General features: G+C 34.9%; 1 protein-coding gene and 1 long non-coding RNA gene across 3 annotated transcripts in view; both read left to right on the top strand.

Moving 5' to 3' along the window:
- USP7 (ubiquitin specific peptidase 7) overlaps positions 1-4,282 on the top strand; it is a 78,898-nt gene extending 74,616 nt beyond the window's left edge. For both annotated transcript variants that reach the window (XM_051963544.1, XM_051963552.1), the window contains exon 31: positions 383-4,282. In XM_051963544.1, coding sequence (XP_051819504.1) covers positions 383-489 — 107 coding nt within the window. In that variant the 3' untranslated portion in view covers positions 490-4,282. The remainder of the gene's footprint in view (positions 1-382) is intronic.
- A 5,502-nt stretch (positions 4,283-9,784) lies between these two features.
- Positions 9,785-23,032, top strand: LOC127539386 (uncharacterized). Its single transcript, XR_007947913.1, has 3 exons — positions 9,785-12,545; positions 17,248-17,378; positions 22,194-23,032. It is a non-coding gene; the product is annotated as an uncharacterized LOC127539386 (long non-coding RNA).
- Positions 23,033-25,779: the final 2,747 nt, after the last annotated feature.

Below are 25,779 nucleotides of genomic sequence, written 5' to 3' on the forward strand. Positions count from 1 at the left end.
GTTTTAGACCATTGTTCTTTATCCAAGTGTAAGTCAGAGATGCAGAAACAATTTTTCTTAAATTTATTGCTATTTAAATTAAATTAAATTTTATAAGAAATACTTTATTATATTATGCCACCAAATGTTTAGAACCATTCTCAGAACCAGTTACACTATGTATCAGTATCCAAAAGAAAATATTAGCAACCTTTAAGTATTTGCCTATTATTATTCACTTTGACAATAATTAATAAGAAATATTTGAATTATAATTTAAATAGAGGGGAGGGGGCGATGTATAAACTACTATTTTGATTTTATAAAACAAGAGAAACTCTCATCGTTGTATTCAGGTATAAGTTATCAGTTCTAAAAGATTTTTTCCTTTTTTTCCCCCTAGGTAACATGTCTCATCCCAGGCCTTGGCTGGGGCTTGACCATTTCAATAAAGCCCCAAAGAGAAGTCGCTACACTTACCTTGAAAAGGCTATTAAAATTCATAACTGACTTACTTAACCAGTTTGTTCAAGGCAAGGGACAATACGTGTGTGTGTGCACCTTTTTAACAACAGTAGAACTTTGGTACACGTGCACTATATCTGAAGTCTTCAGCAAGAGGATTTGCTGCTGATGTTAATTTTATTTTGTTGAGGCTGTTCAGTTTGGCTTCTCTGTATCTATTGACTGCCCTTTTTGAGCAAAATGAAGGTGTTTTTATAAAGCTTGGATGCCAATGAGAGTTATTTTATGGTAAACGTAATGCAAGGCAATTGTCAGCATAATGGGGGAAGAGTTTAGTAGGACAATTGATATTGGCAAAAAATGTGTCTGTAGTATGTTTATAGATGGCATAAGCTGACTGGCTGCTCTTCTCGGTATGGTTTCCTTCACCAACCCTGCAGCAAGTAAGTCTTATGTTTAGACTCACAACTGATTTATTTCCTTCAGTTATACTTTAAATGACCTTTTGTGCATTTGTAAATGCAAAAGAAAAAGAACTCACAACATCAATAAATAGAGATCTCTACTTCATTGTGTACATTGTTGGCACTTATTCGGGATTTATGTCTCCTCCAGCTGCATAGGATCTTTTTAATAAAACTAGTTTTGATTTATTTAGTTCAGCCACTACTTTGCTGCCCATTTTGCAGAGTGGGTGCACTGAATAAAACCCTAAAAGACATTTTGGGTCTTTTTAATAAATTAAAAACACTGTTAAATACAATTAAGGTTTACTATTTTGCCTATTGGCAAATTTAATGACATCAGAAGTTGGCAAAAGCAGGTTGAAAGGATTATAAATATAATTTCATTTAAATGGGAACAGATGGAAGAAACAAAGAAAATAGCCTTTTAGCACAGAGGGCATGCTCACTAGTGTTTAGTAAGCTATTGACTTTGTAAAAAAAAAAAAAAAAAAAAAAAAAAAAAAAAAGGAAAAAAAGAAAAACAAAAAAGAAAAAAAATAAGAAAAAAGAACATGAAATTGTATATTTAATGAATGAACATGTACAATTTAACACTTGGAGGTTAATTTTGTTGGGTGAGTCTGCAAGTGAATTTCACTGATGTTGATATTCATTGTGTGTAGTTTTATTTCAGTCCCAGACTGTTTCCTTTTATTTTGGAGCTAATGCCAGCGTGTCTAGTTTTGAGTGCAGTAAAAATAGAATCAGCAAATCACATTTATTTTTCATTCTTTTCCAGTATTTTTTTTTTTTGTTTCTGTAGCAGCAGTGTACAACAACTCTTCCTGTATATTGCCTTTTTGCTGGAAAATGTTGTATGTTGAATAAAATTTTCTATAAAAATTTTACTTCAGTGAGTGACGTGGAAGTTGAGGAAGATTTCTACTCTCCCTGGAAGTACAGTTTGGGAAACCTTTTCATTTATAACAAGGTTTTACTAAGATGTATTTTTTTTTTTTTTTAATTTCAGTATTGCCAATGTATAATCCTGGTTTTTGGCCTCTTAACTAGTCGCATTCAAGCTTAAGAAATAAAAGGTTTTCCAGGAGGGAACCGTGTACAAATACAATGACTGGAAATATTCTTTAAATATTTTTTAAGGTATTATAATCTGTGGGATCCATAGTTTTTGGAGTAGATTGGCTCCACTTGCCTTGTTCAAAATTCTGTTATCCACATACCCCAAATGTGGTTTTTATAAAGGTATGTGATGAAATCTGTACTTTGCAATTATGATCTCTCTTTCTGGACTTCCACTGTAATGTGTATGCCTTCATAACCCAAAAGCTGCCTTCAAAATCAATGAATAGATAGTACTAATGGGAAGTATCAGTACCACAGACTTCACCCTTCTAATCCCTGAAAATTAGTTATGGAAATGATAGTAAAAATAATTCATCAATACTTTTTGTCTTTCAACTTCTAAAGGATTTTTTTAGAGGGAGAAGGGGTTAAGTACAATCTTGGAGGGTAACAGAAACCTGCCACTCTCCTAAGGATATTAAATGACTTTTTACAAAGAATTTTTGGTAATGTTTACATTTGTGTGATGCATTTAATTATTCCTTTGCTTCCAGTCAAGGAAATCAAAGAACAGTGCTTCTGAGTTTTAAATTGAGTGAAACATGGTTTTCTAATTATGAAATATAAGGAACTTCTTTAATGATGGCATTAATGGCTTATATTAAACCATTGAAGTGAATACCACCTTCTTTACTATGTATTGGATACTAGTGATGTACTAGGCCCTCTATGGGCAATCAGGATAATAGTTTTATAAAATGTTATAGATTCACTTGAAATCATTGGAGTAAATAACTGGGTGGAGTACATTATGTTTAATTCTTGGGATATTGTGAAGCCATGGCTCATTTTAGCAGCCACAGTATTGTGATAACATGCCTTTGATAGCAAATTGACATACTTATAGGTGTGTTTTTGTTTTTTTTAACCAAAGTGTGCAGCAACTCAATGAATCTTAAACTGTGTTATCCTCTTACAAGTAAAGAATCTTAAAAATATTTCCTAGCAGTGAATTTAACCTAACCTTTGAAATGGACGGGTGCTGTTGTCAGATATGCTTCAGCACAGCAAAGAAGTAGGATGAGAAAGTCTTTCTATCCAACTGTATTCTGTTTGGTGAGAACTAAACAATGTGACAACTTTCTAGTGTGTTTTTCCCACTTCAGGCTTTATAATGCCAAGAACAAGTTTATTTTGTGAATCTTATATAATGAAATTTGTGAAAATTTGCTGGCATGCTTATCAACACGGAATTCAGCATCCATGCCAGAAAAAAGATCAAACAATTCTACCGTTCACCTTCTGTTGCTTCTTCTGAATAATTGATTAAAAACCCTGTTTCCACTTTGACATTTTCATTCTATCTCAAAATCTATCTTTGTTACAAGGGACTAATTTTAATACCAATTTTTCCACTAGCTTCTTAAAAAGATTTGAGTGAGGTCACATGTTTACACAAGTTATCCCCTGCAACCCCAAGGTTTGTTAAGTGTGCCAGGGGCCTCTTACACTCAGGGAGAGATCACCTGATGGCATAACTCCCCCCACCCCCAAAATCTGCCGGCTTTTAGCCACACCAGAGGCAGTGAATACCTTTGGAAACTAGGCAGGGAACAGGGTAGGGAAGTGATCTCCCACTTAAGTGGTAGTTGGCAGGCAGAGAGAGTTGGCTGTATCAGCAGAGCACAAGCTCCAGTAGATCCTACCAGGCTGGAAAGACATTAAATAAGGCTGCCATGGTATACTGCACAACTGTTGTCTAAGCATTTTTAGCTAATTGAATTATCTGGCTAATTTAAGAGAGGCTTTTCACCATGAGTGGTGACAATTCTCAAAGGACATAATACTAAATTGTACAATTTTGGATTTCATTGAAGGGAATACTTGGTGGCATCCAGTTCTTGAAGCCTTGTATCAAATGTGTATTGTAAGGGTTTTTAAAGTTGACTTTCATACAGATTTTATTCTTGGTCACCCAGAATATTTTTATCCAGTTGTCCAATATGTCATGAAACCTTCATGCAAATGTATTAAATTATGTAATAGACTATTAGAGAATTTAAAGCAAGTCATCTTCAAGGTGGCACTGTCAGCTCAATGACAATCTTGGGTAAAGGAAAATATCTGTACCAATTGACTCAAGTAATTTGTTATCCACTGATTCTTACAACTTTGATTCTTACAAGATTGAAATACTTAAATATGTTTTAAGAACATAACTTGTTTGGCTTTTGCCTCCTGACTACTTTTTTTTGGGAAGGAGGTAGGTTATAAATCATAAATAAAAATACCTTGTTTGGTTTATTGTATGTTGTCAGACTTGGTAGCTTTCTTCTAAATTAAAAGTTCTTGAGTGATGCTTAAGTTTTCCATCAGTAGAAGTCTTTAAATTATGCTTTGTTGATTTGTCTCTGTCCCCTTCCTTAAGAAAAGGAAAAGTTTGCTTTTGTTTTGTTTTAAGTAAAGAAAAAGTAAAATTAGAAAATAATTTCTTCCAGTGGTTTTAAGTACTAAAAGAAAGGAAAGAAAACACTTGAACACATCTCCTACATTTTGTGCCTTTTCCTTTTGGTACTTAGAAAAGTGGGACCATTTAATTCAAATACTAAGATATGAATATGAATATTAAAATAAGAATAAAATAATGATAATAGCTCAATATGGTGATCATTTCTAAACAGAAAACACACTGGGTAAAGTCACTTGAGAGAGGAAAGATACATTTACCGATATGAGAACTTGACTAGTATATTAGCCCTTCCTGTGAGTTTTAAGCTGCTTAAATGTATCAATAAAAGCATGTTTGAGAGCTAGTCAAGATTTGAAATGAGGAAATGTGAGGCATGGAATACAAAAACAATATAATGATAATTTCTGAGAAGGTGCATTGGAAAGTCTGATTATTTCAAGATTCAGTTTGAACAGTTTATAAGATTTTGGTACAAAGTCATACAAGATTGTAGCTGCTATTAGAAATAGAAAGAAGTGGTAGTTATGTCCCACTCTTAAGTACATCTAGACAGAAATGATTCATTTCACTACAATCCAGCAAGCTAGGTTAGGTAACTTGTGTTCAGCATAGTGAAGTTCAGGGTTTTGTCCAACTTTTGAACAAGCAATATTCATTTACTAGCTAATTTTAATGTCTTGCATGTAATAGACACTCGGTTATGAAGATTTTCCTAAATCTGTATTTGAAATATATTCATTTCACAGATATAAATAAGGATATATTTCTATATTGCACATGAGCCTTGGTTCTTCTAAACTACTTCTCTAAATACTTCTCTCTTTAGCTTCATACCTTTATTAGTTAGGAGGTGATTCAATATTAGGTCTTTTTTCACTTTCTATATCCAGAGCATTTTGCTAGGCACTTGGGAAAAGCAAAGTTTGAATAGATGTTACTCTTACCTTTCTAAAGATTGCAAAGGGAGGAAAGTGAGACCAGAGCATAGGTTTAGACTGGAATGTAGTGGTGAAACTCCCCCCTATTTCCATAATTCCATCTAGAAAATAATTGAAAAGATTAAGGCATAAGAGAAGAGGCAAGGTAAGGTTCAAGGTGTCAATAGAAGAGTATAGTCCAGTGGTGGATGTTCATTCTTTCTGATAACAGAGTGTCAAGAGAAAGGTCACATAATACTACTGAAGGTGGCCAGTGTGTTTTGGAGGGATCCAGGTTCTCAGGATTACAAAATGTCAAGTGCGAGGAAGAGATTTAGGGATTAAAAAGAATATTGAGGAATGCATTAATTAAAATATATTAATTGAAAGAGCACATAGAGAAAATCTGGGAATGTTTGAGAAGAAAAATGTTAAGTACAACTAAGTATAAGTTAAGTACAAGAAAAAGCCTAGAAAGATCTCATACAGCCTGTCAGGGAATCTAGTGAGTTGGAGTGTAAGTTGCTGAGGTGCTAGATATTAGCTACTCTTCATATCATGTTCTGAGCAAGAAATTTGATGGCCTATTTCATTGATTACTCTTGTTTACTTTGAAGATAAGTGACTTGAGAAAAGTGGTATGGAGGGCATAGGTTCAAGACTTAGCTTTTATGTTTAGTCCCTAAGGGAAGAATGATCCAAATGTGGAGATGTAAAAGTAAAGGGTTTCTTTTTGTTTTGTTTTAGAAGGGAGTTCAGGGAGCTTTAATTGTCCTGGATCTGGAAAGATAGGGTGGATTTCAGTTGGATCAGGGTAAGAGAGGCAGTCTCCTCCAAATCAACATAGGGCTTGACATAAGCCAAATCAGCCTTTCAGATTCAGGATTGAAATTGAGATAAATGGATTGAGAAATTGTGTAGAAAATTGCTGTGGAATAGCTAAGAAACTGATTGTTTTAAAATTGACAAATAATGGCTTGAAGAGGCTAACTACAATCACATTAAATATGTAATTCATGAGGAAAGAAAAGTTTCGCACTTTGTCTAGCAGTAGGAGCAAGATAGATGGAAAACATTGTAAGATATATGTTGTACTAGTGGCAGTGACATTGTTCACCACTAGATGGGAGTAAAATGGCACCTCTCTGCTCTTGTTCTGTGGCTGAAATTCCAAGAGCTCATCCTTCTGTCATTGGTCTTATGAATGAAAAACCTAGCTCTTCCCCAAACTATTTTTTTAAATAGCTTTATACTTTTTAAAGCACTTTCACATTGTTCAAGAACTTCTATGTGGCAACCTCCATTTCGCAATTAAGAAAAAGTTTCCTTGGATGATAAATTTCAACTTAGAACCTCCAAAGTTCCTGTCATCCAGATATCCTATGTGGAAAAGAAAGCCTAGAAATGGGAAGTGGTAGAACTTTGATTCCAACTCCAATCCTCAATACCAGAAGTGATTTGCCTGAATCATCACAACTACTGCCAGAGGCAGGATTAGAAATTAAGTCTTTTAGGGACCTTGGACCTATGTCTTAGCTTTTATATTTCCCCTGCACAAAACTGCTAAGAAGCGAGGGAGGTATAGGTATCAATCCTCATGTGATTGAGAAATGGGGATCGATATTTCTCCTCAGTGATTTTGGCAGCTATTATCTAAATCCTACCTTTACATTATGTCCCAAATACAGAGTAATGTGAGAGAATGGGACAATTGAAAGAGGAGAACCTCTTCTGAGCCTAATTTAGACTTGTGATATGTGCTGCTCAAGCTGCTGGCAGCAAACATTGTGAAAATGTGATAGGAATTGGTCATCAAGCTTTTATTAAAGGAGCCTCTTCTATGCTAGGCACTGTGCTGGATATTGGGAGTATCAATAAAAGAATGAAAAATGGGAGATAAAAAACTTTGGAAAAGGCAGTTTCATTTATAGAATCTTTGGTTTCAGGTTTACAATGGAATAGAATCTTGGAAGTCACTAAATGGAAAACTGGGGGGAGGTTGGAATGATTTCACTCCCAGAATTAAACTAAAGACTTAAGGATGGAATTTGTTGTGCCCTCAGATGCTATGTAAAAGCAAAGAAAAAGCAATCATGTTCCTTTTGACATCAGAGCCTCATAGCTCTGATGGATTTAAAAACTGAAGGGGCCTCATCAGTCCAGTGGCCTCATTTTTTACAGTGTCCAGGGTCACTAGGTTTGAGAAAACAACCAGGATTTAAATCAAGTTATTTTGACTCCAAGCCCAGCATCGTTGCCATTTCACTAAAGCAATAGTTTTTCACCTACCTGTTTTGCAAAATGACTTCACAAAAATCTCAACTTTATGACTTAGAAACTTCTGATTTCCTAAGTTACCAAGAGAAACTGCCAAAACTATGACTTTAAAAAAAAAAATGGAGACCCTCTGCTCTGAAGGTGTGTTTTGAGTTGTGAACTAGCTCAGTCAAGACACTCTTGACATGAGTCTTCTGGTAAAGGGGACCACAAGTACCATCTACTAGAGGAAGAGAGTTTCCCCACGGCAATAGCTAACAGTGGGAAGGCCTGTGATGGACTGCCACCTGCCGGAAGCCAGTATCTACAGATGATACAGGAAAACTAAAGGGACTACAACAGCATGACCTCAGAAAGGAGCCACCCCAGGGGTCCTTCCTGGAGTCGTCCTCGGGGCATGGCTGTAAGCAACTGAGATTGTTCAAGCCTCGGGAAGAGAGGCTTGCTCACTTATATTACTCTTTTCTATGAGTAGATCATTGGTTTCCATGAACTCCTAAATAAATCTGTTCATGATTTGAGTTTTGTGAGCCTGTGTACTTATAAAGGGAGTTCTTGATATCATGGGAATGGGATGCCAGGAGGAAAGCGTGAAATATTGATGTTCCCAAATCGTCTACTCTGGGGGTAATGTGCTCATTAAATCAAAAATTTCTCCAAAATAATGGTTGGAGCTTTCATATAGGAATGGAGTCTCAGACACAGTTAATCCAACAAAGAACTAGATAAGGATGTCAGTCTTCCTTTCTTCCCCTCCTCTATAGTTTTCGTTCATCACCCTTTAAGGGTGATCCCACCAATCTGGTTTATTTGAGTCTGAACTTATTGTGGTTTATTATGCAGAAGAGAAATCAGAGGAAGGTATGGAAACAATCTACATTAAGTGCTTGCTATATGCTAGACACCATGACAATCTAGGGAGAGACAACAGACATAAATGCAAGTAAACAGGGAAGGCACTAGAATTAAGAGGGAGTGGGACAGTGGGAAAGGCTTTCTGTAAATGGTAAACACTGAAATATTAAATACTAAGATGAGAATAGAATTCTTGGGGTAAGAGTGCAATGACTGGAGCAGAATAGAGGAATACATCTAGAAGTTGAAGCTTAGAAATACTTTCATGCTATTGTAAATGCAATTACAGAAATTAACAGAATTTAAGCAATTTGCCTTTGATCAGACTGATAAATGGAACTCCTAACAGGGCTGGCCATATTAATGTCCTTTCAGTAAAATCCAGTGGCTCCTTGCCTTTAAGATCAGATCTTGTTTGGCTTTTAAAGCCTTAGTCTATATATGTATATTTATGTATGTATATTTATATATACACACACACATACAGATATGTATCTTATGCAGTCATTTGTATATTTTCTTCTGTTAAACCTTAAGAGCCCAGACTGCCTTTTGTTTCTCAACACTTAGCAGGATCTGTCACTTAGTTGGTGCCTAATGTTTATTGACTCAAATTCAAGACGGTCCACTCTACCAAGCTGCCCACTAAAATGGATCTAAAATTAGATAGGAAGATGTAACAAGAAAATTTAAGGGTAAATCTGATTAATTCTGAAAGGAAGGATGAGGTCTTTAGGACTTTTACCTTTTAGTTCATCCACATTGATTCCCACCCCACTCCCCCGCCCAAACTCCCAAGTCAAATGACCCTAGAGTTTTAGGCTTGAAAGTACCTCCAGAGATCCCACAAAACCCTGTAGAAAAAAAAAATTTGGGTGACTTATAATCAAGTTCATCTAAGGAATATTTTGTTTTAAAAGAGGATATTTTCATTTATCACAAATCTAGATTTGAAAAGGATATCCTGGTCCAGAAAACAAAATATTGTGTGTCACTTTAGGGAAATCATTTACTATGTGGGCTTCTCAATATCATACAAAGATTTAGAAGAGTTAGAAGGATTAAGATTAAGAAACTGAAGTGGGGAAAAGGGATGGGGGGATGGGGGGGGAAGGGGGGAGGGGAGGTGGATACAGCACCAGCCCTGAAGTCAGGAAGACCCGAGTTCAAATGTAATCTCAGGTACTTAACACTTCCTAATTGTGTGAATCTGGGCAAGTCACTTAGCCCCAATTACCTCAGCTAAGGCAGAAATTGAAGCCTGGGAAAGTTCTAAGGACATGGTAAAAATCCAGACAAAAGTGAAGTTTTAATCTAGTTCTTACAATTCCAGAGCTAATGTCCATTCCAATCCCTTTAATGGAAGAAAATTGGAAATGGGGGAATGGATTTGTAGGTGTCCCCTTTAATAATGGGGAGGGGGTGTTGGTCAGTAAATTTTGGCTTTTGGAATAGCTAATTCCTAGAAGCTGAGAAATATAGTTGACATGTGAGTCCCTTGCTTCCAACCTATCAATCCATATCTCAACTATGAATCAGAATAAAAAAGGCCAGAAACAATAAATTATTGGTAAAGAGTCAAATCCTCAGGCTAGCCCAGCGTACAGGATAAAAAGCAAACATCTTTTCTGTCCCCCATCCTCACCCACTATTAAGCCTCTGGTATCAAAGAGATCTTTTTTTCCCTCATAGTAAAGTCCTTTGGGGAAAGAGCCCTTCTTATATCCAAGTCAATTTCTGCTTTCTCTTAAAATAACTTCTTATTCTGACCATGAGCAAAAAATACATTTCTGTACAAGAGCACAACAAAAATAGGATTCTGTGTAAAATCTTGAATCCTCATTCCATACTCTTTTTTTTTTTTTTAAGTATAGAACAAAAACTGCCTTTTTCTATGTTTCTTTCTGAAGTTCCTTCTGTTCTCTTCTGGGCATTTAAGAACATTGCAGTAACCCTCTTTTGAATCACATCATTATTAGTAACCTTTTTTTCTTATTCCCCCCCCCCCTTCAATAAAAAGAAGAAAAAAGGGGGATTGAACCTCTGTAAAATAAACTTCATCAAGTAAAACAAATTCACACAGTAGCCAAGGGCAGAATTATATGCTTCTGTACTTTGTATCCATCACTTTATCAGAATCTAGGTCTGAATCCTTGTTCTGCTATTTACTACCAGTGTAACCTCAGGAAAGTTTTAATTCCATAAACCTGTTACTTCATGTAGACCTCACCTCCTTAAACCGTGGTTTGTAATTTCCTCGTGTTTTCATGAATGTGGGAGTCACAAAATTATGAAATCAGTAAATATTTGATTTGTATGTCATTTTTATATGCCCATATACCCAGGATCATGTAAAAATTTCTTGGGCAAAAAGAGGTCAAGAGTGGGAAAAGTTTTAAGAAGCCCCGATCTATATAATGAAGGAACAATTCTAAGTTGACAGTTTTAGATAACATGGCGCACCTGGATCCATTCCTGAGTCTTTCCTCTTTTATCTACACACCAATAACCTCCTCTGGCCAAGATACCTCCAGCCTTGCAGCCCTTCTTCTAATGGGGGGCGGGGGAGGGCACTATTTCATCAAGATCCTGGTGTTATTCAGTCATTTCATTCATGTTCAACTCTTTGTGACCCCATTTGGAGTCACAAAGATACTGAAATAATTTGCCATTTCCAGCTCATTTTACAGATAAGGAGACTGAGGCAAACAGGGTTAAATAACTTGCTAAAAAGTATTTTAGGCCAGATTTGAATGTGAGAAGATTAATCTTAACTCTAGACTGCTGTAGACAGCAACACCATCCTCCCCATCTCTTAGGGTCAAAACCTAGGAGCCATCCTCGATTCTTCACTCTCTCTCTTCTCCCTTTCCCCATATCCAAGCATTGTCAGGACCTACTGATTGCATTTTTGCAGCATCTCTCCAATCAGCTTCTTCTCCTGACATTGCCAGCACTGTCATAAAGGCCCTTGTTATCTTCTTATGGCAATGGCCTGCTGAAGGTTGTGCTTGCCTTAAGATTCCCACCATTCCAATCCATCCTCCAGTCATCAGAGTCATTTTCCTAAAACCCAAGTATGTACGTGTTACTCCACCAGGGGCTATCTATTACCTCCAAGAGCAAATGCAAAATGCTCTTTTGGGTGTTCAAAATCCTTAGTAACCTCTCCCTCCCCCCAATCTTTCCAGTCTTCTTACACTTTATTCCCTGACACATACTCTTTGGTCCAGTGATCCTTGCAACCTGGCTCCTCCAAACAAGATACTTCATTTCTAGGTAGCCTAACTTCTATTCCTTCTTTGAAGAGACTACTGAGGTGAAGTGTCTCATACACTGACAACTTCAATAATTGTGTTGATTAGTTTTGTTGAATTGATTTTCTTCTCCCTTCCCTTTCTGTTTTTAAATTTGCAGTTAAAAGGGAGAGGAAATAAATATAGTAGAAAATGAAAGTGTTATTAAAAAATTTCAATAAAAGTTAGAAACTATATATTGCACTCTCATCATGCCCCCTTTTTGTCAGCTTCTTTAATGACCCATGATGTCAATTCTTTTTTTTAATTAAATTTAATTAAAGCTTTTTATTTTCAAAATAATTTGGATGAGCATTTTGTAAATAAATGGACTATTTTCAACATTTACCCTTACAAAATCTAATTTTTCCCCTCTCTTACCCCCACCTCTTTCCCTAGACACCAAGTAATCCGATATATGTTAAACATGAGCAATTCTTCTATACATATTTCCACACTTATCATCGTACACAAGAAAAATCAGATCAAAAAGGGGAAAAAAATGAGAATGAGAATGTAAAAAAACAACAAAAAGTGAAAATCCTATGTTGTGGTCTACACTCAGTCCCCACAATCCTCTTTCTAGGTGCAGATGTCTCTCTTCATCACAAGACCACTGGAATTGGCCCACATCACATGATGTCAATTCTTTATTTTTTGCTGAGGCAATTGGAGTTAAGTGACTTGCCCAGGATCACACAGCCAGGACGTGTTAAGAGTCTGAGACCAGATTTGAACTCAGATCCTCCTGATCAGGGTTGGTATTATATCCACTGCATCACCTAGCTACCTCTTTGATGTCAATTCTTTTTTTTTGTTTGTTTTGTTTTGTTTTGTTTTTTTATTTTTATTTAATAATTACTTTATATTGACAGAATCCATGCCAGGGTAATTTTTTTTTACAACATTATCCCTTGCACTCGTTTCTGTTCCGATTTTTCCCCTCCCTCCCTTCACCCCCTCCCCTAGATGGCAAGCAGTCCTATATATGTTAGATATGATGCAGTATATCCTAGATACAATATATGTTTGCAGAACCGAACAGTTCTCTTGTTGCATAGGGAGAATTGGATTCAGAAGGTAAAAATAACCCGGGAAGAAAAACAAAAATGCAGATAGTTCACATTCGTTTCCCAGTGTTCTTTCTTTGGGTGTAGCTGCTTCTGTCCGTCATTTATCAATTGAAACTCAGTTAGGTCTCTTTGTCAAAGAAATCCACTTCCATCAAAATATGTCCTTATACAATATCGTTGTCGAAGTGTATAATGATCTCCTGGTTCTGCTCATTTCACTTAGCATCAGTTCATGTAAGTCTCACTAGGCCTCTCTGTATTCATCCTGCTGGTCATTTCTTACAGAACAATAATATTCCATAACATTCATATACCACAATTTACCCAGCCATTTTCCAATTGATGGGCATCCATTCATTTTCCAGTTTCTAGCCACTACAAACAGGGCTGCTACAAACATTTTGGCACATACAGGTCCCTTTCCCTTCTTTAGTATCTCTTTGGGATATAAGCCCAGAAGTAACACTGCTGGATCAAAGGGTATGCACAATTTGATAACTTTTTGGGCATAATTCCAGATTGCTCTCCAGAATGGTTTATGATGTCAATTCTTAAGAAAGTATGATTTAAATTTTTTTCATTGTGACTACCAAAAAGCAAAAGGTTCATTATGAAATGCATAAAATGAGAATTGTATATGAAAATATGAACTTTGGCTACACTTTTTAAAAGTATATATTACCTTTAACAAGTTAGTGAAAAGTCATCCCATTTGTGTCCCCTTCTAAACTTTTTTCCCTGTGTATTTTTGTTTATTGGTACTCTTCTCTTTTTGGGGAGAGGAGAGAAATAAGAAAGGATATCCTTTTTACCTCCTTTCCAAAAAGAAGCCCTCCCTTATAACAAATACGCATTTTTTTAAACAAAATATATCAATGTATTGACCATACTTGAAAATATATGTCACTATCTGCACTTCTAGTTCATCACTTCTCTGCCAAGAGGTAGGAAACATGCTTCAGAAATCATGGCTGGCCATTGCTCATATTTTTTAAGTCTTTCAAAGTTATTTTATTTACAACATTATAATCATAATGTAACTTGTTCTCCTAGTTCTGTTTAATTCGCACATTTACACAAGTCTTCTCAAGTTTGTCTGACTTCTTCATATTTACCATTTCTTACAGAATAATATTCTAGTACATTCATATAACATAATTTGTTCAAACATTCCTCAGTCTATTGAAAGTCACTTTGTTTTTAGTTCTTTCCTACAGTAAGAAGTGTTGCTCTAGATATTTGGGTACATTTGGTCCTTTCTCGCTATCTTTGGCCAAACATCATGATTTACTTTGTTTCAAGAAGTTTGTGGTAGTGCACATACATATCACAAATATGCTCCAAATGGATACATGGCCTAGATATAAAAAATCCTATCATAAATAAATTAGAGGATCAGAAAAGGAGATAATCTTCACAACTATTGATAGAATTCTTGATCAAACAAGACATAGAGATGATCACAAAATATACGCAGATACAAATGTACAAGAAAAACAGTTATTTACCAATAGACAAAGATCAAAGATATTGTGGACAATTTTCAAAAGAAATATAGGGTGATTATAACCATAGAAAAAATGCTCATATCATCAATAATAGGAGAAGCCAAATTAAAATATAATTTTCTACCTCAGGTTAAAGAGATGTCAAAAAAGGGAAATTACAGTTATTGAAGGGATGATAGGGGGAAAAGCACCTTAATACCCTGTTGATGTCACTGTGAATTGTTTCAATCATTCTGGAAAGCAATTTGTAGCTAAAACTCACTAAACATTTGACAAAATAATATCACTGTTAGGCCTATAGCCCAAAGAGATCAAGTCAGTCAGGTCATTCAATAAACATTTACAAAACAGCTACTATATACTAGACATTATGCTAAAGGCTGGGATACAAAAAGAGGCAACATCATTCCCTGCTTTCAACGAGCTCACAACTTTTTAGGGGAGATAATATGCAAAAAAGCTATATAGACAGGATAAATTGGAAATAAACAAAAGAGGAAAAGCACTAGAATTATGGGAGATCAGGGACAACTCCCTATGGTCAGTGGGATTTTACCTGAGATTTGAAGGCAGCCAGGAAGTTCTTGAGGAAGAAGAGAATTCCAGGCATAGGGTCAACTAGTAAAAGTGCCTGAGTTGAAAACTGCACTGTCTTCTTTGAGAAATAAAAAGGTCAGTGTCACTGAGGAGAAAGGTGAAAAGAGGAGGTAGGGGAGGTTGTAAAAGGCTTGAATGTCAGAGGCGATGGGGAGCCACTGACATGTACTGAATAAGGAAAATGGAATGGGTGAAAAGACCCATATAGGTAAAAATATTTATAGTAGCACTTTATTGCCGTAGCAAAAAAAACTAGAACTAAAACAGGTATTCATCAGTTGGTGAATGGCTGAACAGCATGTAGTATATGAAGGTAATGTTACTGCAACATAAGAAATGGTGGATAAATATGAAGACTTCAAAGAAATTCGGTAAGATTTGTATGAAACTATGACTAATAAAATTAGCAGAATCATGAAAATAGTTATACAATGATTTTAAAATTGTCAAGGAAAACAACTTTTAATTTGTTGTAAATACAGTGTCAATCATAATTCTATAAGAATGATGATGAAGCATGCTTTCTACTTCTTGAGAGGTGGTGATCTAGAAATATAGAATAAAGCATACATCTTTAGACATGACCAATGTATTTATTTTTCTTTAATGACCTTTTTTTTTTTTTTTTTTAACAAAGTAATGTTGGGTACTTGCTGCAGGAAAATAGACGGGGAATGGGACATAGGAAGGGGGGGAGGATGATTAAAGAGAGGGATATTGGGGAAGGGAGAGATCAATACCAAAATACTTTTGAGGAGGAACAGGGTGAAAGGAGAGAGAGAGAATAAATGAGGGGTGGGGGAGGGATATAATTAGCAGTAGTAATTGTAAAAAAAATTTTGAAGCAAGTTTCTCTGATAAGATCTCATTTCTCAAACATAGAGGAAACAATCAAATTTATAAAAAATAAGACCCATGCTCCAATTGATAAATGATCAAAAGATATGATCAATGCCCAAAGGGCTATAAATTCATGCATATCCTCTGACCTAACACCACCACTACTAGGCATAAATGCCAAGAGATTTGGGGGAAGAAAGGGAGGAGGGAATGACTTTTATGTACAAAAAATATTCATAGAAGTTCTCTTGTCAGGGCAAAAAAAAAAAAAGGAAATCAAGGGGTTGCTCATTAGTTGAGGAATGGCTCAATAAACTGCGGTATGTGTTTGGGATAAAATATTATTGTTGTATGGGAAATAATGAGCAGGATTTTCTTGGGGGAAAAAAATTAGAGTCCTCCATGAACTCAAGCAAAGTCAAATGTATTGTATACAAAGTAATAGCAATGTTATGGGATAACCAGCTGTAAATGACTGCTATTTTCAGTACTACATCATTCACACTATTACTATAAAGGATTTTGATGAAAAGTCCTATCCATACCAAATAAGGAACTGATTGTCTCTGAATACAGATCAAAGCATTCCCTCTTTCTCTATCTCTTTCTTTTTAACTTAATTTTTCTTGAGGGCTTTTATTTTCATTAGGGTGGGAGATTTATGTGGGAGATCTATGTTTTCTTTCACAATTTAACTTTTATTGAAATGTTTTGTACAACTTCACATGTGTTTTTTTTAATTATGGGTTTGGATAAGGGAGAGAATCTAGAATTCAAAAAAATGTAAAAAAACACAAATGTAAAAAATGTTTTGAATGTAACTGATGAAAATGTAAAGTAAATAAAATAAAACAAAAGAAAAAACTAAGTAATGCTGGGGAGAGGAAGGAAAGTAGAAGAAAGTGAATACACAGAAAAGAGTAAAAGGAGATTCAGGAATATTTGAACTGAAATCCAGCTTTAAACATTTACTAGCTGTGTGACCAGTTACTTAACCTTGTTTGCCTCAGTTTCCTCATCTGTAAAATCAGCTGGAGAAGGAAATGGCAAACCACAGTATCTTTACAAGAAAATACCAAATAGGGTCACAAACCAGATGAGATTTAAATATATATATATATATATAAATCTCATCTGATATATATATTTAAATCTCATCTGGTTTCTATTTTGCTATGAATTTGGAAGGAAGTCAAGCCATATATATATAGCTTGGGACAATCCTTTCTCAAGAAGAAATAGTGATCAGGTACTCAGTTTGAATGTAAAAATTATTTCCCATAATATTTAAGGGAGTAGATAAATATAATTCTAGCCTGGTTTACCCTCTTTCTGAGGAGAACAGAGTGGAGGCCTTTGGCCCCAATTTTCTGAATCAAAGTCTCTCTTGGAGAAAAGTGGGGGGAAGAAACTTGATATAACTATTCATGTCTTCCTGCAGGCCACTCTACCCAGACATATGTGGAAATACACCTAACCTATGTGGACAAAACAACACACGCCACTACCTCTTCTACAAATATTTTTTAAAAGATTTTTTGTTTGTGCCAGCCTATGAAAATATTATAAAAGGTGAGAATCATAAAGTGGGATACAGTGTTTAAAATTTGAATTTAATACCAGAATGTTAAAACTTCATAATGTTCACATAAAGTTTTAAAGTTTTTTTTTTGGCTTTAGAGAGGTGGGGACTATGGATGTAGACTACTGTATATGTTGAAATGTATATCTCTGTTGCACTGATTTGTTTTACTGAATTTCTTTTCTCCCTCTTTCCTTTTGATGCTTTTTAAAGGGTGTCTATCTGAGTAGGAGAAAGGGAAGGTGAGAAATGAAGATGAAATCAAAACCAAAGATATATAATTATTATTTAATTCAATTTTAATTTTTTATTTCTCTCTTTCCTAAAGCCTTTCCCTAAAACCAAAGATAATTTTTAAAAATTTCCTTTAAGCTATATAGCCAAATTTTCTTTTTAATTCATTCATCCAAAAATAATTTATTGGAATTATTGTAGTCATAGGACAAAATTCAAAGGATAGAAATGAAAATAAATGCAAATATTTTTTAAAAAATCACTGGGTGGCAAGTTAGGAAATTTAGATTCTCAATATTATACTGTGCTTTATTAGTTGTGAAACCTCAGGCTAATCAAGTAGTCAGTTTCCTCATCTGTCAAGTAAGAATGATACCTGCTCTTATATTTCATGGTTGCAAGAAAAATAATGGCTATAGAAAACATTTGTTGTGAGAAGAAAACAAAATAATGGCTATGGAAGACTTTGTGGCTATTAAATATTATGTAAACTTATGAATACAATTATAAAACACTTTTAACCAAAGTCAGATCTAAACAATTAGAAAAAATATTAATTATAGACCAAGCCAATATAATAAAAATGACATTTCTACCTCTATTAATTTATTTATTCAGTGCCATGCCAATCAAATTACCAAAACTTATTTTATAGATCTAGAAAAAATAGTAACAAAATTTATCCGGAAGAATGAAAGACCAAAAATATCAAAGGACTCAATAATCTGAAACTGTACTACAAAAGGCAATCTGGAAAACAATTTGGTATTGACTGAGAAACAGAATGGTAACTCAGAATAAATTAGGTATACAATACACAGTTGCAAATGACTAAAGTAATCTTGTGTTTGATAAGCCCAAAGGTCAAGCTTTTGTGATAACTTCCTGTTTGACCAAAAATGCTGGGAAAACTGGAAAATAGTTTGGCAAAATCTAGGCACAGAACATCTCACACTGTGTACCAAGATAAAAGTCAAAATGTGTATATGATTTAGACATAAAGAATGATAACAAAAGCAAATTATGGAAGTATGGAAAATTTTACCTGTCAGATCTATAGAATTTATGACCAAATATCAGGATAGAGAGGATCACAGGAAGTAAAATAAATAATATTGAGTATATTAAATGAAAAGTATTGTGCACAAACAAAACCTATGTTGCCAAAATTAGAAGGAAAACAAGAAATTGGGGGAAGGTTTTTTTGGCAGCAAATTTCTCTAATAAAGGCCTCATTTTTTTTTTTCCTCAGTGGTATTTTATTTTTCCAAATACATGTAAAGATAGCTTTCAACTATCAACTTTAGTAAAAGGTGAAAAATGTATATAATCTGAAGAAAAACCAAAGTATTCACTAATTATTTTAATGAGTACCTTTTTAAAATTTTCTTTACATTCAGAAAGACAAGAAACAAAGACTGAAATTTCTTTCAATGATTCTGATTACTGCTAAACTATTGTGATGACCATAGGGGTTACCAAATTAGAAATATCTATGTATTTACTCTTTCCCTAAATGAACCCTAATGATAAATTTTCATAGTTTTGTGACTACTTCTTCTTCTTTCTTTCTTTCTTTCTTTCTTCTTTCTTTCTTCTTTCTTTCTTTCTTTCTTCTTTTCTTCTTCTTCTTTCTTCTTTCTTTTTCTTTTCTTCTTTCTTTCTTTCTTCTTCTTTTCTTCTTTCTTCTTCTTTTTCTTCTTCTTTTTCTTCTTCTTCTTTCTTTCTTCTTCTTCTTTCTTTTCTTCTTCTTCTTTTCTTCTTTCTTTCTTTCTTCTTTCTTCTTTCTTCTTCTTTCTTTCTTCTTCTTTTTCTTCTTCTTCTTCTTTCTTTCTTCTTCTTTCTTTCTTCTTTTTCTTCTTCTTCTTCTTCTTCTTCTTCTTTCTTCTTCTTTTCTTCTTCTTTCTTTCTTCTTTCTTCTTCTTCTTCCTTCTTTCTTCTTCTTTCTTCTTCCTTTTTCTTCTTCTTTTTCTTCTTTTTCTTCTTCTTTCTTCTTCTTCCTTTTTCTTCTTCTTTCTTTTTTCCTTTTCTTCTTTCTTTTTCTTCTTCTTCTTCCTTTTTCTTCTTCTTTCTTCTTTCCTTTTCTTCTTTCTTTTCTTCTTCTTCTTCTTCTTCTTTTCTTCTTCTTCTTCTTCCTCCTTCTTTTTCCTTCTTTCTTCTTCTTCTTCTTTCTTTTTCTTTTCTTCTTCTTTTCTTCTTTCTTTTTCTTCTTTCTTCTTCTTTCTTCTTTCTTCTTCTTCTTCTTTCTTCTTTCTTTTTCTTCTTCCTCTTCTTCCTTCTTCCCTCTTCTTCTTTCTTCTTCTTTTTCTCCTTATTTCTTCTTCTTGTTGTTGTTATCTCTTCTTCTTTATTTTTCTTCTTCTTCTTCCCTCTTCTTCTTTTTCTTCTTATTTCTTCTTCTTCTTTCTTCTTTTTCTTCTCCTCCTTCTTCTACATCCATTTTTGTAAGACTTATTGTGCCAAATTTTTCTCCCTCCCTCTCTTACCTCCTCCTCCTCAAGACAGCAAGTACTCTGATAAGGTTAAATATGTACAATTATTTTAAACATATTTTTATATTTGTTGTGTTATGCAAGAAAAATTGGAACAAAAGGGGAAAAAAATGAGAAACAAACAACAAAATGTGAAAATACTATGCTTCGATCCATATTGTCTCCATAGTTCTCTCTCTCTGGATGCAGATAGCATTTTCCATTCCAGATCTATTGGAGTTGCCTTTAATTACCACATTGTTAAGAACAGCCAAATACATCACAGTTGATCATCACCTAATCTTATTACTATGTATAATGTTCTGCTCGTTTTGCTCACTTCACTCAGCATCAGATCATGGAAGTCTTTCCAGGCTTTTCTGAAATCACCTTGCTTATCATTTCCATCACATTTCATCACAGTTTTTAGAAGAAGAAATCAAAATTGTCTATAGTCACATGAAAAAATGCTCTAAATCACTATTGATTAGAGAAATGCCAAACAAAACTACTCTGAGGTACCACCTCACACCTGTTAGATTGACTAATGTGACAGAAAAGGAAAAATTACAAATGTTGAGTTGGTTTGAGAAAATTGGGACACTAATGCACTTTTGCTGGAGTTGTGAACTGATCAACCATTCTGGAGAACAATTTGGAATTATTCCTAAAGGTCTGTTAAACTGTGTATATCCTTTAACCCAGAAATATCTTTACTAGGCTTGTAGCCTAAAGACTTCAAAGGAAAAGGACTTATATGCACCAAAATATTTATTTTGGCTCCTTTTATGATGGTAAAGAATTGGAAATTGAGGGGACACCCATCAGTTTGGGAATGTCTGAACAAGTTGTGGTATATGATTGTGATGAAATACTATTATGCTATAAGAAATGATAAGCAAGATGTTTCAGAAAAATGTGGGAAGTCTTATATGAACTGATGCAAAATGCAGTGAGTAGAACCAGGAGAACACTGGACACAGTAATAGCAATATTTTACAAGGATCAATTGAGAATGATTTAGCAATTCGTATCAATATGATGATTCAAGTTAGTTCAAAGGACCTTCTTAGGGTCTATCTATTTAGTTCTAGATAGAATTAGAGAAGTCTGAGTCCAGATTGAAACATAATTTTTTCTTTATTTTTCTTGCTTTTTTTGACAATATGGCTAATATTAGAAATAAGCTTGTCATAATTTCATATGTATGATTACTATCACATTTCTTGCCTTCTTAATGTGGTGGGAGTGTGTTGAGGGAAGAGGAAGGGAGAAAATTCAGAACTCAGAATTTTTAAAAAATGATTATTAAAAATGAAAAAATGAAAATTACATTTAGAAAAATATTCTGAGCAAGATATGACTATAGATAAAAACTAAAAACAGACACAAAAGGTATGTACTTACTATTTTCTCCCTTGTTAAGTGAAGTTATTTCAAATGATCTCTAAAGTTCTTTTTATATGCCATTCCATGAATCCATTTATTTCATCTTCTCTCTACTCACCTTATAAAGGTTTAGATAAAGAAAAAAGAATTTTGGGAAAGACCTGGGGGACTTCAAAACTTGAGATTGTACTAAGTCACCAGAAGGAATGAGGCAACTTGAGAAATAATTTACAAGTGCTCAATAAATATGTACTGAATGAAAGTGCAACTTCTTTGTTTGCATGTGTATCAGGGGATGGGTAAGGGCACCTATTTCCTGTCTTGGACTATGGCCATATGAAGACGGTACTAGATGTTACAATGCTATTTCCATCAATCCTTGTGGATGGATTTCCTCCACAAATTTCCTTGAAATGAAGCCAAGAATTCATCCAGTACTAAAGGTCAAGTACAAGCTGCATCTGAAGATAATAGTAGGGGAAAACACTGGAATTCTATGGAAGCAGCCTAGGTAGAACTGGGGGAGGGGGGTGAGGTGGCCTGAGGGTAGTAGAAAGGAGAATGTTTAAGAGGAACCTTCCATGATTGGCTTCCTGAAGGCTGTAGTTCCCCTAACTCCATCCCAACGCTAAGGAAGGGCACCCTTCTCTTTCTCGTCCAAGACATACTCCCTACCCTAAGTTAAGCTGACTCTTTTTTTTTTTTTTTCAGTTGAATCTGAAACACTCCTGGACACAAGCTTATTTTTCTTGTCACAAGTGTGGACACCTAATTCTTTGCCTGGAAGGAGAGGATGCTGATAATAAAGACAATTTTCTGGATTCTCTCCTCAGCCTGCTGATCCAGAAGTGCTAGGAATTTTCCAGAAGAAGAAACACAAAGGAAAAAAAAAAGCCAGTTCCCTGATCAGCGAATGATTAAATAAGGGAAACTTATTTCTGCTTAAAATCTGCTTAAAAATGGAGTATCCACAAATAACTATGCATTTAAATATTTGCTGACCAGAGGCCAGGTTAGCAATTTTGAGGTTAGTGTCCAGGGGTCTCTGGAAGTTAGTCCAGTGGAATAGTACAAGACTGCAAATCAGGAGACCTATTATTTACTAGCCCTTGCGAGCTTGGGTTAGAGATAACTAATTAATAACTTCATGCCTCTGAGTTTCTAGGTTCTCATTTCTAATATGATGATAATAATATCTCCCTTTGCCTACCTCCAAAATTGTAGGGAAGATCACATGAAGTAATGAGTGCATTGTTAGATGATTTTAGGTATACGTGGCAAAACGAGCTGTATAGCAGGAAATAACCTGAAGAGGGGGAACAAGGTGTGCAGAGGAGGAAAACAGGAAGGCAGTAGTGAAAGGTTGTTTACCCCAAGATTAATGATTTTGTTATTGAGTAGCCTGTACCGTGATGGGGTAAAGACAAAGAAATCTGGGTATGAGATGATGTAATGAGATGGTATATAAGAAGGAATGTAACTGCTAGAAGCCACGACTTCATTAGAGAGCACATGTAGAGTGCTTAATAAACGCTTTCCATGCTTGACAACTTCTGGTGTGTAGGGTGTTCTATGGGGAAAGAGAGCAGCTAGAGGGAGCTGCTTCGGAAACGTCTCAGTACCTGGTGAAAGGTAAGGAACCCAGTTATAGTTCCCCTTGGTGTGTAGGGGAGCTCAACAGTGCATTATACCTATGACACTTTACATGAGAACTGTGATGGTCTGGGATTCTGCATGGGTACTCTGCAGTGTAAGAAGTCCAAATTGGTTTGCACACCACATTTAAGCCTACAAAAAGACATATGTCACTCTACTAATTATCCAATGAACAACATGATATTTAAATTGTAATCTCTCAGCTGACAAAGTGATCTTCCTAAAGCTCAACTCCATTCAAGTCGTTTCCCAGTTCACTAAACTCATAGCCCCTTATTACTTCTTTGGATAAAATAAATAAAAATTGCCTGGAGTTGTGAACTGATCAACCATTCTGGAGAACAATTTGAAGCAAAAATGAATAAAAATATTCAGCATTAAAAACCTTCACAACCTAGACTTGCAGTGCTCTATGGTCCACCACACTGACTATTTTGCTATTTTTCACATAGAGAACTACATCTCCTATCTCTGTGCCTTTGTACTGGCTGTCCTGCCTATCTGGAATACACTGCTCTTTTTTTCCTTCAAGATGAAACAGCTGAATGAAATAGGTAGTACAGTGGATGGGAGGGAAACGGGGAAGGAAGATGTAGAATCAGGAAGTTCTGGATTCAAATTTGACCTCAGTTATCACTGTTCCCCCTTTTCTTACTACTACAATTTCTACTAATAGCTAGTTTGCATTTTTATAAGGCCTACAATGTCAAGTGATTTAAAAATATTATTTCATTAGATCCTTACAGGGTTCCTCATAACAATCATGAAATGGGTACTTTTGTTATTCCTGTTTTACAGTTGAGGAAACTGAATCAAAGGTTAAGTGTCTTGCCCAGAGTAAAATAGCTAGGAAATTTCTCAAGCTTGAACCAGAGCTTGATCCATTACACTACCTCAGCTTGAGCTAAATTGTGAAAGAAATGAGGAATTCTAAAGAAAAAGGAGACTAGGAGGGAATGCATTTCAGACCAGTAAGCTAATTATTACAAATTCAATCCAGAGATAGAGAATGTAGTTCTCTGCATGAAAAACAGTAATATATATATATATATACATATATATCTTTTTTTCTTTTAATTTTACCTTTTCCTTCCTTCCTTTCTTCATTTTCTTTTCTTTCTTTCTATATCTCTTGCCTTCCTTCCCTCCTTCCTTCCCTCCCTCCCTCCTTCCTTCCCTCCTTCCTTCCTTCCTTCTTTCTTTCTTTCTTCCTTCCTTACTTCCTTCCTTCCTTCTTTCTTTCTTTCTTTCTTTCTTTCTTTCTTTCTTTCTTTCTTTCTTTCTTTCTTTCTTTTTTCCTTCCTTCCTTCCTTCCTTCCTTCTTTCCTTCTTTCTTTCCTTCTTTCCTTTTTTCTTTCCTTCTTTCCTTTTTTCCTTCCTTCTTTCTTTCTTTCCTTCTTTCTTTCCTTTCTTCTTTCTTTCTTTCTTTCCTTCTTTCTTTCTCTTTCTTTCTTTCTTTCTTTCTTTCTTTCTTTCTTTCTTCTTTCCTTCTTCCTTCCTTCCTTCCTTTCTTCTTTCCTTCTTTCTTTCCTTCCTTCTTTCTCTCTCTCTCTTTCTTTCTTTCTTTCTTCCTTCCTTCCTTCTTTCTTTCTTTCCTTCTTTCTCTCTCTCTCTTCTTTCTTTCTTTCTTTCTTTCTTTCTTTCTTTCTTTCTTTCTTTCTTTCTTTCTTTCTTTCTTTCTTTCTATCATATAAAGAGAGAAAGGGACCCATATGTGCAAAAATGTTTGTGGTAGCCCTTTTTGTAGTTGCAAGAAATTGGAAACTGAATGGATGCCCATCAATTGGCTGAATAAATTATGGTATCTGAATGTGATGGAATATTATTGTTCTATAAGACATTATCAGCAAATTGATTTCAGAGACACCTGGAGAGATTTACATGAAATGATGCTAAGTGAAATGAGCAGAACCAGGAGATCATTATACACAGCAACAATAAGATTATTCCAAGATCAATTCTGATGGATGTGGCTCTTTTCAACAATGAGATGATGCAGTACAATTCCAATGATCTTGTGATGGAGAGAGTCATCTACACCCAGAGAGAGGACTGTGGGGACTGAATATGGACTCCAATATAGTATTTTCACTCTTTTTGTGGTTGTTTGCTTGCATTTTGTTTTCTTTCTCATTTTTTTTTCTTTTTGACTTGATTTTTCTTGTGCAGCAAGATAATTGTATAAATGTATACATATATTGGATTTAACATATTTTTGACATGTTTAACATATATTGGATTACTTGCTATCTAGGGAAAGAGGTGGAGAGAAAGAGGGAAAATTTGAAACACAAGGGTTTGCAAGGGTCATTGTTGAAAAATTATCCATGTATATATTTTTGAAAATAAAAAACTTGACTATATAATAAAAAGTAACCTAGAGAAACCAGTTAGTACCAATCTGTTTCTGCTCTCTTTCTTCCTCTTGAAAACAATTTTACTTCCTCTCATAGCCCACAATATCACACAAGAGAATGTGGTATAGTGGAAATGGCTCCAGTCTGAAAGTCAGGCAGCATAATCAGGAGAACATTGCACATGGTAAGGACAAGATAACATGATGATCAACTATGATGGACTTGGCTTTTCTCAGTAATGTGGCGATCTAAGACAATTCCAATAGACTTGGGATGGAAAATGC

The sequence above is a fragment of the Antechinus flavipes genome, chromosome 1, assembly GCF_016432865.1.
Source record: "Antechinus flavipes isolate AdamAnt ecotype Samford, QLD, Australia chromosome 1, AdamAnt_v2, whole genome shotgun sequence".
Classification (NCBI taxonomy): Eukaryota; Metazoa; Chordata; class Mammalia; order Dasyuromorphia; family Dasyuridae; genus Antechinus; species Antechinus flavipes.